The following is a 13,296-nucleotide window of genomic DNA, read 5'->3' on the forward strand; positions in this document are numbered from 1 at the left end:
GACAGCCAAGCTCCCAGAACCCCACACCAGCCCCCAAACCCAGCTCCCCCTGCCCCAGAGGGTCCACCGGGTCCCTCGCAGGAGCTGTCGCTTCAGTGCCCGGCTGGGCTCCTGGAGTCTAGGCTTTGAGCCAACCTCACCCCCTCCGTGCACCCAGCACAGGCCCCAGCACGCCCCGAGGGACTGCCACGCAACCGCCCTGGGACTGTCTGCCATTCACCCCACGGCCCACATTGTAGCCTCTAGAGCAGCCGTGGGCAAACTACGGCCCTCGGGCCGGATCCGGCCCATTTGAAATGAATAAAACTAAAAAAAAAAAAAGACCATACCCTTTTATGTAATGATGTTTACTTTGAATTTATATTACTTCACACAAACACTCCATCCATGCTTTTGTTCCGGCCCTCCGGTCCAGTTTAAGAACCCATTGTGGCCCTCGAGTCAAAAAGTTTGCCCACCCCTGCTCTAGAGCCACAGGCACAGACCACATGCCGCAGCCTGTGCCATGAGCACGTCTTCCCCTCGTTCTCACCTGAAGCCCAGCATCACCACCAATGACACTCCTTTACCCCAGGCCGAGCCTCCCCATTGGCTCACCCCCTGGTCCCGAGTTCACCTCCCACCACAGTATTAAAACTGTCCTCAATGTGAATGAGGAGGAACCAAGATGGCGGCATAGGTAGACACCTGTACTTGCTGCCTCGCACAACGACATCAAAAATACAACTAAAAGACAAAACGAATATCATCCAGAACCACGAGAAGGCTGGCAGAGTGGAAGTTCTACAACTAGAAGAAAAGAGAAAAGCCCATTGAGACGGGTAGGAGGTGCAGAGGTGAGCAAGTGGGGAGGTGCAGAGGTATGGAGGCGCGCACGGAAATGGGCTGGCAACTGGGTACGCTGTTGTCTTTTTCAATCAGGAGGGAGATACAAGCTCCCAATTGCTCTGAACTCCAGTTCCGGGCGAGTCTCTGGGGACCCAGACTCATACAGGAGAAACTGGACTGTCTGGCATCGGGCCGGAACCGGAACACGAGGGCGGCTTTCTCGCAGAGGTGCTTGCAGTGACTGATCATTGTTCCTGCACGGGGGCCGCGGGACACAGAGACCCCGGGACCACTCCAAGGCAGAGCAGACTGGCAGCCATTGCAGTTTGCTCCGCCCTGATGATTCCCTAAGACACTGCCCCGCCCAATTTACAACCCCACCCAAGCTGTGCGCAGAGGCTTTTGCATATGAATGGCCTGTTCTTTTGCAATCTAAAACCTAACAAACTGCAGCTGGGCCAAAGAGCGCCAAAGCCTCCAAAAGAAGGCCTAGATAGCAGCCTGCATTGCTTCACAGCTGGGCCTCAACTGGGCACTTCCAAACCCCAAACAAAGAGAAGGAATCTGCAGATCTCTCTGTAGCTTCTGCTGGGTGGCCTCAGGCAGTGGCTGACTTTGCACCTCCTTGGAGATCCAAGAGCCAGTCTACCCAGTGGTCAGAGTGAGACCATCCAGATTACAACTCTTCACATCCATAAGAGACACACTCAGGGGGCAGACTCAGTGAGCACCAAAGCCCCACTGAAGCAAGTCCTGCTCCATAAGGGTGTCTCCTGCACAGCAGCTCTCCCACTGTAGTCACAGCTGGTCCTCACAGCCAATTAGCCTAGTGGTCAATTCCTCCCACTGACACCAACAGCAATTAACACTTAACTACAACAAGACTGTGCACACAGCCCACAAAGGGGTGCACCAAGAGTGTCAACCTCAGGTAATTAGGCTGAGCCACTGAGCTCTATAGGATACCTAGCACACAAAGCCACTCTATCAACACAGGGAAGCAGCCAAAATGCGGAGACAAAGAAACAGGTCACAAACGAAAGAAATGGAGGAAAGCAAACTACTGGATATCGAGTTCAAAACCACGGTTATACGGTTACTCAAGAATCTTCTAGAAACCTCTGAGAAATTTAGTGAGACCCTCAAGGATATGAAAAAGGACCAATTAGAAATTAAGCATACACTGACTAAAATAAAGAATAATATACGGAGATCCAACAGAAGACTAGAGGATCCCAAGAATCAAGTCAAAGATCTGAAATACGAAGAAGCAAAAAACACCCATCCCGAAAAGAAAAAAGAATTCAAAATATGAAGATAGTGTAAGGAGCCTCTGGGACAACTTCAAGTGTACCAACATCCAAATTATGGGGGTGCCAGAAGAAGAGAGAGAGCAAGATATTGAAAACCTATTTGAAGAAATAATGACAAAAAACTTCCCCTATCTGGTGAAAGAAATAGACTTATAAGTCCAGGAAGCACAGAGAACCCCAAACAAGAGGAATCCAAAGAGGACCACACCAAGACACATCATAATTAAAATGCCAAGAGCAAAAAACAAAGAGAGAATATTAAAAGCAGCAAAAGAAAAACAGTTAATTACCTACAAGGGAGTACCCATACGACTGTCAGCTGATTTCTCAACAGAAACCATGCAGGCCAGAAGGGAGTGGCAAGAAATATTCAAGGTGATAAAGAGCAAGAACCTACAACCAAGATTACTCTACCCAGCAAAGCTATCATTCAGAATTGAAAGTCAGATAAAGAGCTTCACAGATAAGGAAAAGCTAAAGGAGTTCATCACCACCAAACCAGTATTATATGAAATGCAGAAGGGTATTCTTTAAGAAAGAAAAGAAGAAAAAAAAGGTAAAGATAAGAATTATGAACAACAAAGTGACAACAAATACATATCTATCAACAAGTGAATCTAAAAATCAAGTGAATAAAAAATCTGATGAATAGAATAAACTGGTGAATATAATAGAAACAGGGGCATAGAAAGGGAGTGGAATGACCATTCTCAGGGGGAAAGGGGGTGTGGGGGTGAGGAAAGAGACTGGACAAAAATCATACACCTATAGACAAGGACAGTGGGGGGAGGGGGGGTAAGGGCATAGGGGTGGGTGGGAACCGGGTGGAAGGGAGCTATGGGGGGGAAAAAGAGGAACTGTAATAATCTGAACAATAAAGATTTATTTTAAAAAATAAAAAACTGTCCTCAATGTGTATCAACAAATGCTGTCCCCAAGCCCCAGGGCCACTGCACAGCGAGAATGGTCGGGGATCGGCCTGCACCACAACCTCTCGTGTTCCCACAGCCCAGTGCCTCAGGGGCTCCCTCACTGCCCACACACCTCCCGGGGTGCTCTGGGGGCGCCACCTTCTCCGGTGAGTCCTTCATTATTGGCATCTCCAATAGCCACACTCCTAACCGTCCCACCACTGTTCAGATGCTGTTGACTGAAATTCATATTTGCATTTCCAACTCTCTTTTAGACACCTCCATTCTGATGGTATAAAATACCCCACGCTGAGATGGTGCAGAGCCGGACCTGTCGTCACGCACACATACACACACACATGCACACACGCACATACTACCTCGTCCCCTCCACAACTGCTTCCACAATGAATTGCCCCATTATCCACCTCACTTCTCAAGTCAGAAATGAGAATCCTCTTGCCTGCGTTCTGCCTTGCACCATTCCCACTTCTCCTGCTGCCACATCCCCCAGAATAGGTCTCCCAGACCTCATTCCCAAAGAGATTCTGGATGAAGAAATCAAACTTCCCAGAATCCTAAATTATCTTAAACTCACTCCAAACAATCTTTATACTCTTGACTACTTACCATGGATATTCAAAGAGTTTTGTTCAAGAAAAAGAAATATCGAATTTAGAAATATTTACAAAGAACAATACCCCAATTTGAATATGAAAACACTAACGGTGTTACAGACAATAGTCACAAAGACAATGTCATGGGGACAAAAAGGAGACAGTGTCATGGGGGACAGTCAAGGAGTGTCATGGGGACAGAAAGGAGACAGTGTCATGGGGACAGAAAGGAGACAGTGTCATGGGGGACAGAAAGGAGACAGTGTCATGGGGGACAGTCAAGGAGACAGTGTCATGGGGGACAGAAAGGAGACAGTGTCATGGGGACAGAAAGGAGACAGTGTCATGGGGGACAGTCAAACAGCTTCCCATCAGACCTGTGCAGAGAGGACAGCAGTGGGCAGATCTAGGTGCCGACAGTGGGGTGTAAGTTCTTATTCTGCTTCTAAACGTCTTCCTTGGAAACAACTCATGCATGTAAAGTGTGCTACGCCTATCAGCATATTCACTTTTACTTTATTTGCAAGAATCTCTCACCATGAGCAACAGGCGAAATCATGAACACACTCTCGTACCCTGGCACCAGCTACCCAGCAAAGCTGACGAAGGAGGCACTGCCTTTCCAGCCTGAAGAGCTACCCAGACCCTCAACTGCACGGAGCGCTTCCTTCTCTCGCTCTCGACTGGGCCTCCTATGCTGATTGTGTAAACGAATATGAACGCAGAGCCACTTTAAGACGGGTCGGAGCTGCATCCCAGAGGCACTGCCTTGCACATCTCAGCCTTTAGATGATTCTCCTGTCCTCGCCACTGTCTATTGTCGACCTGACTAAGAAAGACACTGCGCAGGGGAGGGCACAAGCATTACCCTACAAACCTGTCTCCCGAGGGCTGTGGTGCAGGCCTGGGGGGCAGAATGGAGGGGGGAGGGGGGTGCAGGCCTAGGGGGGCAGAATGGAGGGGGGAGGGGGGGCAGGCCTGGTTGGGCAGGATGAGGGGGATGGGGGTACAGGCCTGGTTGGGCAGAATGGAGGGGGGAGGGGGGGCAGGCCTGGGGGGGGAGCAGGATGGAGAGGGTAAAAACGGGAAATGGGGGACATCTGTAATACTGTCAACAATAAAAATACAAATTAAAAAATAAAATAAAAGCCATTAAGACACTGACCACCTTGAGGAGAGGGCGGCTCCGGGGACAGACACGTGGGTCATGGGGGTGTTTGCCTGCACGACCCCCTAGGGTGCCAGTTTAGCTCCGAGACCCAGGATCATGGAGCCGTCCGTGTGCGTGTGATAAACCTGGGGCTCTCCCTCATCCCGTGAGCGTGGGCGTTGGGTCCTGGCGTTGGGTCCTGGCGTTCAACACCTCCAGCCGCCGGCTCTAGGTTCCCATCGCGTCGTTTTCTCAGCCCGAGGCTCTCAGGGGGTTTGTCCTGAACACGAGCCCTCACCCTCCGAGGCTCCTTCCTGGGAACTCCAGCCGTATGTGGACCACACACTGGCTTCCTCTTGTCTTTGTGATGAATGTGTATCGACAGGCTTAGCCAGAATGACGTAAATAATGCAGCCCTCCCTGAAAACCCGTCAGTGGGACACGTTATTGATTGATCGGCAGGAACTTCTAAGAGACAAACGAAAGCCAGCTCCAAAGGACGTGCCCCTGAGCAGGTGGGTAACCTGTCTCACTGCTGCCCCGGCTGGTGGCTCGGGGGATGGACGACCTCCAGCACCAAGAGGTGGCCGGTTGATTCCCAGTCAGGATTCCCCATCCGGGCACACACCCAGGTCCTGTGGCTCCAGCCCCGGTGGGGGGCGTGCCTGGGGCAGCCAATCGATGTTTCTCTCTCTCTCCCTCTTGCTCCCTTCCTTTCTCTCTAAAAGCATTTTACAATTCTTAAAAACAAAAAGGAATTACATACATTTACCATTTCTCCATTCTCAGGTCGGAAAACAATAGACAGAATAAAACACAACAAGAACTGCCAGAAAAAGGTGATTCCCACTTAGAAGCGCTGCTCACACCCAGCCCCACCGTCCACTCTGCTGGGCGAAGGTGTAATTGTCTACGGAGCCCATGCCAACTGCCCTCGGGACACAGTCTGACTGACAGGCAGGAGGTGGTGAAATTTCTAACCTTATTAACATCTCTTCTCAGATTTCCACTTCCAAGTTGAGGACCGCCCACTAACTGGCCTGAGGTGGGGGGGGGGGGGGGGCCCTATACCAACAAGGGTCCTCTGGGGAAAAACAAAATCCGGAACCTCGTGCCTTTAAAAAATTGGGGCCACTCCCAAAACCCGTTTTGCGGAGGGCCGGGGGGGTTGGGGACACCTTTTCCCCCCTTAGGGGGCCCTCCTCGGGGGGAAAAACAACTAGGCCCCTTTCCTTCCCTTTTAAGCAAAACCCGGGGGGGGGAGGACGGGGGCGCGGGTTGCCGCTGGAGGCCTGGGAATGGGACGCGGCTAATGAACCGTCCACCTGGACAGAGGGCTGTGGGGGACGAAGATGAGTCCTGTGGCTCCCGTCGTAAGCCCGGGGGCGCGATAAATGGGGGAACCCTGAGAACAGGCACGTGGCACCCGAGATGCTAGGAAAGGACCCCGGAGCCGACCTACCCCAGGACCCACCTGCCAGGTGGCACAGAAGGTCACCCTGTGGCAGGAAGCAGAGGGAGGGCCCCAGCTTGGCTGCCACAGCTGCTCTGCCCACGCGTCACCAAATCCCCACGCGCCTCGGCAGGTGCAGAGACACGGCAGAGGCTCGGGGGGCACAAAGCCAACAAGAGCCAAGGTGCGTCTCCGCGCCGGCGAGGAGCCGCCTGCGTCCTGTGATAGACTGAGGCCTGCGTTCACTCTGTCCCCAAGTTCTGCTGCAGCAACACCTGTTCAAGGAGCCCCAGGGAGACAGGGTCCCGGGGGAGCCAAAGGGTGGTGCAGGCCCCAGGAAATGCTCACCTTTGCATTCAGCCCCTCGGGGGCTGGGGGCCAGGAGGGAAGGAGAGAGGCGCCGGAAGGCCCCCCACATTTAACCCAGGCAAAAGCTTACTGGAGAAGGACGGACCCCAAAGGCCTAACGCTTAAGCCCCCACATTCCCCGGGAGAAAGGGCCTGGAAGGAAATGCCAAAAACCCAATTTCAAAAGAGTGAACCCTAATTTGTTCCCGACCTCGCCCACAGGAACTGTGCCCTTTGCAACCTGCGCCCACGGGGAACCTGACCCTCACCCCCTGCCCACAGGCCGGGCCCTCTGGGCTGCCTCTCACCTCAGGGCCTTGACACCGGCTGTTTCTCCTACACCAGCCGTGGGCAAACTACGGCCCACGGGCTGGATCCGGCCCGTTTGAAATGAATAAAACTAAAAAAAAAAGACCGTACCCTTTTATGTAATGATGTTTACTTTGAATTTATATTAGTTCACACAAACTCTCCATCCATGCTTTTGTTCCGGCCCTCCGGTCCAGTTTAAGAACCCACTGTGGCCCTCGAGTCAAAAAGTTTGCCCACCCCTGTCCTACACTATCTTCACCTGGTTAAGTCCCACACACGCTTTTCTTTTTTAAATATATTTTCATTGATTTCAGAGAGGAAGGGAGAAGGAGAGACAGAAACATCAATGATGACAGAGAATCACTGATCGGCTGCCTCCTGCACGCCCCCCACTGCGGATGGAGCCCGCAACCCGGGCATCAGAGGTCGATGCTCAACCACTGAGCCCCACTGGCCGGGCCTACACACTCTGACTATATCATCTTAGAATCACTTCCTCCAAGACACTAATCCTTCGAATTCCAATTCCATGCCTCTCCCTGAAGACCCACGACGCCCCACACGTCCATATTCTGGCGCACCTGTGCGATGTAGACTAGTCTGACCTGTGACTCCAGGGGACTAGTCCCCGTGACAGGAGGGGGATGCTGACGGCACCTTCTCTGAGGTACCCTGGGCTCTCTGGGCAGACGGCCGTTCCACGACGCTGTCTTCGGGAAGCACACACGGTCACAGCCTGCGCTCGTGGGCCCGGGGTTCAGGGCCCCCCTGCAGTTAGAAGGTCTACGATCCATCACGACTTTAGGGCTGGATCTCAATGTCTCTGGCTTACAGGGAACTCGGAGAGACATTTCCACTCTAAGGGGCTCCTTCCAGGGTGCCACAAGGAAGCGCATCGCAAGCAAGATCAGGAGAGAATGCCACATAAACGACAGCGTACGTGAGAGGGGGCCGAGGAGAAAGCGAAGGAAGTCCGCCCAAAGCCCACCTTTGCAGTTGATGTCGGCGATGGCTTCGTTCTTCTCCACGGTTTCCAGCAGCTTCCTCACCTCCTCGGCGTGGCCATTCCTGGCGTGATGGAGGAGCTGCTGCTCTGCCTCTGTATTCATCGCTACATTAAAACACAGCACAGCAGGGGGAAGTTAATGGGGGGGAGACATGTGTACTACTATTTATAACACTTTAAACAATAAAATAAAATTTAAAAAAATATAAAACAACGCAGCGGCTCTCGCCTAAGACCGTGAGGCGCTTTAGACAGCACCTGCTGACACCCAGGGGAAGGGCCTGGCAGGGGGCTCCGGAGGCTGGAGTGTCGCCCAGGCCGAACCCAGGCAGGGCACGTCCCTGCTCATGGGGCTGATGAACTGAGGATAATCATTCTTATAATTTTGTTCAAGATATTGCTGATTTTTAAAAATCTTTCTGGTTTCCAAATATAAGGAGACATTCGCATTGTTAGCCAGGGCTCTTTCACAGCTGACAGAGGCTGATAAATTAGTGACGTGCATTTCCCAATGTGCTCCCGGGACATCGGCGACCACAGCTCACAACCAGGAGACTCCTGTCCATTGAGAAAGACGGGCATTAAAGAGCCTCCAGCGTTGCAGGAGGGACCCTGTCATCGGGAGCCTCACAGACACCGGCCCCACCTGCGGGAGATCAAACCCCTCAAGGACAAGAAGCACCACATCAAAGACAGGCCGCGCCCCAGCCACCACCGAGTCTGCGTGCCCCCAAATTAACGCCGTGCTGCATGTGTCTTTACCTGTTTGCCAACATTAATAATAAGTGTTATACTTGTTCTTTAGGCTTCTCTCAAAGCTATGGATGTAGCCCAGCTGCTAAAAATTGCTGAAGGTGTGTAAGATAACTTTTGTATTATCGATAATACTCTTTAAACGGTTTCTCTTTTGAAATTTAAAAGAAATGCTATTGCCAACAGAAGGAAAGCTGTATATACACACGTACACGTATAATATATGTGTATATGTGTGTGTGTATATATATATATATATTTTAAAGAAGTTAAAAAGAAATAGTTTATCCTAATAAGTTGGTTATTTCTGAGTGAATAAAAAGAGACAAACTAAGAAGAACACTGTATACTTGGAATTTGAATAGAGAAAAAATTAAATGCATTTATAAACAAATACATATATTTTACAAATTAAATCTTAAAAACATTCTTAAAAATCTATAATGTGCTTTGTTAGCACTACATTCCAAAGCAGCTAGCTGCTCAATGGTGTGGGGATTTTCCAATATTATATTCTGTTAATATGAGGAAAATATTAAAAATTAAAGTAATTATGTAAAAACAGCAAGAAAATAAATTTTGCCCTCAATCATATTAGCTCCTAGCAAACAACCAGTAAGTTCTCTAAAATGGGAATATATGTATATATGTATACACACACGTACACACACGTATATATAAAACTATGACATTTGTGTTAACAAAAAATAATGCATTTTTGTTTTAGAAATTGCACATTAGTAGACAGACTCATATTTAACACTGATTTCAGAGATGAAGGAACTGAGAAGCACAAAGATAAAGTCACTTGCTGAGTATTGTATTCCAGTAAAGCCACAACCAGCACCTACACCTTTTAAACAAGGGGTGAAATAACAGCAATGCTATCTACTTCATAAAACTCAAGTCAGCCTCTAAAATTAAATGCGGGGGGCGGGGTGGATAGAGGGGTCAATGCGGGGAACAGGGGACATATGTAATATTTTCAACAATAAAGATTTTTCAAAAAACAAAATTAACTGCCACTGATTCTAGGAACTGTTCATGTATGAGCGTTGAGGAAACCGACTCTGAATTATAAACTAATCTCATTTTAAGAAGCTTTATTTCCTAACTGAAGTGAGATATTCAAAACACAGCAATGTAAGGACAACCACAGAAAACTGTAAAGTCTATTTTAGGAAACACTCATTCCTTCTTTTAGAAATAAAAAAAATAGCCCTAACCGGTTTTGACTCAGTGAATAGAGCCTCGGCCTGCGGACTCAAGGGTCCCGGGTTCGATTCCAGTCAAGGGCATGTACCTTGGTTGCGGGCACATCCCCAGTAGGAGGTGTGCAGGAGGCAGCTGATCGATGTTTCTCTCTCGTCGATGTTTCTAACTCTCTATCCCTCTCCCTTCCTCTCTGTAAAAAATCAATAAAATATATTTTTTTAAATTAAATAAATTGAGTCATTTAATTTTTAATTCAGTGAAGCTTTTGCTCTCACTTCCTCAAGGAGAGTCGGTGCCCAGACACAGGGCACGGTCTCCCACGGGCTATCCTTTAAGGCTCCACACACAGGGTGCCAACCATTGCAGCCACTGTGGAACGCTTACATCTGACATCCCCCGACCTTCTCCTGTTCAGACTCGGGCCCACCCACATGGACCTGGATGCCACACAGACATAAGGAAGGGACAATCCCACTTGCTGAATATTTACCTTTACCTTTAAGCAGTTGAAAATCTCAATGTTTATCAAAACTGGTGAAAATTCAATAAGTGTCATGGCTTTGCTTTATGCAACTCTTTTAACCTTAAACTGCTATGCATTTTATCTGCTTCAACGACCAAGAGCAAACCCTTAGACACACCCCTCATTTGAATTTCAACCTGATTCTGAAAACTATCAGCTACTGTTTCAAAATAGGCTGGAGCCATCAGAGCTCAGGGTGGAGAAGTCCACCATTAGATAAGTCCAGTTTTAGATACTAAAAATACTAACAAGAAAGCTGAATGTCACCTTTTCATGATAAAATTCCTTAAACTTTAGACAAAATGTATTTAAATGTTTCCCATTTTGATTTCCGATTTAAATCTGTCTTCCAAACTAATGTCGAATACTGACCAGCTGCACACCACAAATCCAGAAGTTTCTCTTTAAAGGAAAACTTTAAAGTAAAGGCATGTGGTTACTTTCCATGTCATATGACAGGAAAATGTACAGTTAAGGAGTGCTTTCACTACACAGCAATTCCCTATTTGTCAGCTGACGAATCCAAGAACTCAGATACAGTCATGACCTAATATAACCTCTTACTAAAAGCCTTAAAACGATCTCTCACACTTGCCCACCTTCTTAGTGGAGGAGGTCAGGTAAGGAAAAATCAAACATTTCTAGGAATCAAGGACAACCTATAATTATATGGCATTATGATCATCAACATATCCTGTACAGAATTTATAACAGTATCTTTTTTTTATTGATTTCAGAGAGGGAAGGAGGGAGAGGAACATCAATGATGAGAGGGAATCATCAATGGAATGCTTCCTGCACACTCCCTACTGGGGATCGAGCCTGCAACCCGTCATGTGTCCTGGCTAGAAATCTAACCGTGATCTCCCAGGTCATAGGTCAACCTTTAGCCACTGAGCCACTCCAGACGGGGCAACAGTATCTTTTTTGACGCCTCATTAATGAATTCTGGTGAGTTGATTATAAGCTGACCTCTTTCTAGAGCAGGAAATTACCAGTCACCCATCAAGTTCTGATTACCATCAGTTTTGGCTTGAAAAAAAACTGACAAGTTTCCTAACCACCTCAGATGTCTCACACACACTTTCTACCTTAATCTCTCTCCTCCATGTGTTGTCAGTTAAGTTGATTTCTACTTTCTACTGACCACTTTTCTCAGTGAATATACATAATATACAAAACTCAGCTTCTATTAATATCTAGCTAGAGGTAAGAAATTGCCACAACAGCCCTGGCCGATGTGGCTCAGTGGATAGAGCGACAGTCTGCGGACTGAAGGGTCCCGGGTTCCATTCCGGTCAAGGGCGCATGCCCAGGTTGCGGGCTCGATCCCTAGTAGGGGGCTTGCAGGAGGCAGCCAATCAATGAGTCCTTCTCATTATTGATGTTTCTATCTCTCTCTCCCTCCCTCCTCTCTGAAATCAATAAAAATATATATATTTTAAAATCGCCACAACAAAATTCCAACCTAAAAATCTGCTACAGATGGCGCTGGCAGGTTCTCAGTGGTTAGAGCATCGGCCCTCGGACCAAAGGTCTCAGGTTCGGTTCCTGGGCAAGGGCACGTCCCTCAGCTGCAGGCTCAATCCCTGGCCCCCGTCAGACAACCAATCAATGTGTCTCTCCCCCTCTCTTCCACTCTCTAAAAAAATAATAATCAGCCCTAACCAGTGTAGTTCAGTGGATAGAGCATCAGCCTGCAGACTGAAGGGTCCCAGGTTCGATTCCGGTCAAGGGCATGTGCCTTGGTTGCGGGCATATCTCCAGTGGGGGGTGTGCAGGAGGCAGCTGATCGATGTTTCTCTCTCATCGACGTTTCTAACTCTCTATTCCTCTCCCTCTCTGTAAAAAATCAATAAAATATATTTTTAAAATAATAATAATAATAATCAATGGAAAAAACATCCTCACTCCTTGGGTAAAGATTTAAAAATCTATAGATGTAGCTCTAAGTAAAATAAAGACACAAGGAGAAAATTTTTAATTTATTTAATAGACACTGCACCATGTTATCGCCCCAAAGAACCTGGCTGTACTTAGTTGTTGGTTCTAAACAAGTTATCATGTCCCTTCGTCTTAGGCGGGAGTGGGGAGCAGTGTGTTTAGAGAAGCAGCATCTGCCCGCTCTGCCTACAGGTGGAGGAACACCTGCCGGACAGCTGCCTCCCATTCGCGCCGCCACCAAGTTCTGGTGAAGAGTCAGCTGAGAGGCCGGCGCCGGCAAGGCCCGTGCTGAGCTGCCCCTGCCTGGGCTCAGGCCAGGCCCCTGCAGCCCGAACCCGGTTCCCATCAGCTCACGGCGCTGCGGGGGCGGGACCGCGGTGATACAGGAATGAAGGCTGACTGTCCCCCCTGCCCCCCGAACTGTGGGTACAGCCCCTCGCTCGGAACTGGGAGGTGAAGAGTGGTTTCGGGACTGTCCTGGGACTGCTCTGCCATCAATCCATGGTCTTTACATTTCAGCGGGGGTCAGAGACTACACCTCCCACGCGGGCTGCGAAAAGGAAATGCACTGCGTCGTGGTCAGGAGGCCGTGCTCGCCCTCACAGCGCCGCAACCCAGGACCACCCCCCCCCCCTCCCCGCGCTGCCCCCAAGGCAGGGACCGCCCGCCGTGCCAGGGCCGTTTCAGAGAAAACCGGTCGGTTTCCACGCGGGTTGAACTCTCCCCCAAGCCCCGGAGCCTGCGCCACGCGTGCACCATCCCAGCAGCTCCCCTCACCGCGCCCACAGCCCAGCTGCGCCGGGAGTCCGCGTGAGCGAGGAGGTCGGCAGCTGAGAGCTGGTCCAGCAAAACCCAGACCCGGCCGCCGCCAGGGCCAGCGCCAGCCTCCGCCTCGGGGCAGCTGCAGCTCCCGGGCTGCTACC

The 13,296-nt window shown here is 49.5% G+C and overlaps 1 protein-coding gene across 3 annotated transcripts in view; it reads right to left on the reverse strand.

Annotated features, from left to right (window-relative positions):
• Positions 1-13,296, reverse strand: part of OSBPL1A (oxysterol binding protein like 1A) — a 76,880-nt gene that overhangs the window by 59,496 nt on the left and 4,088 nt on the right. For all 3 annotated transcript variants that reach the window (XM_006104454.3, XM_023745722.1, XM_023745723.1), the window contains exon 2: positions 7,921-8,043. In XM_006104454.3, coding sequence (XP_006104516.1) covers positions 7,921-8,041 — 121 coding nt within the window. In that variant the 5' untranslated portion in view covers positions 8,042-8,043. The remainder of the gene's footprint in view (positions 1-7,920; positions 8,044-13,296) is intronic.

The sequence above is a fragment of the Myotis lucifugus genome, unplaced genomic scaffold, assembly GCF_000147115.1.
Source record: "Myotis lucifugus unplaced genomic scaffold, Myoluc2.0 scaffold_574, whole genome shotgun sequence".
NCBI classification, from domain to species: Eukaryota; Metazoa; Chordata; class Mammalia; order Chiroptera; family Vespertilionidae; genus Myotis; species Myotis lucifugus.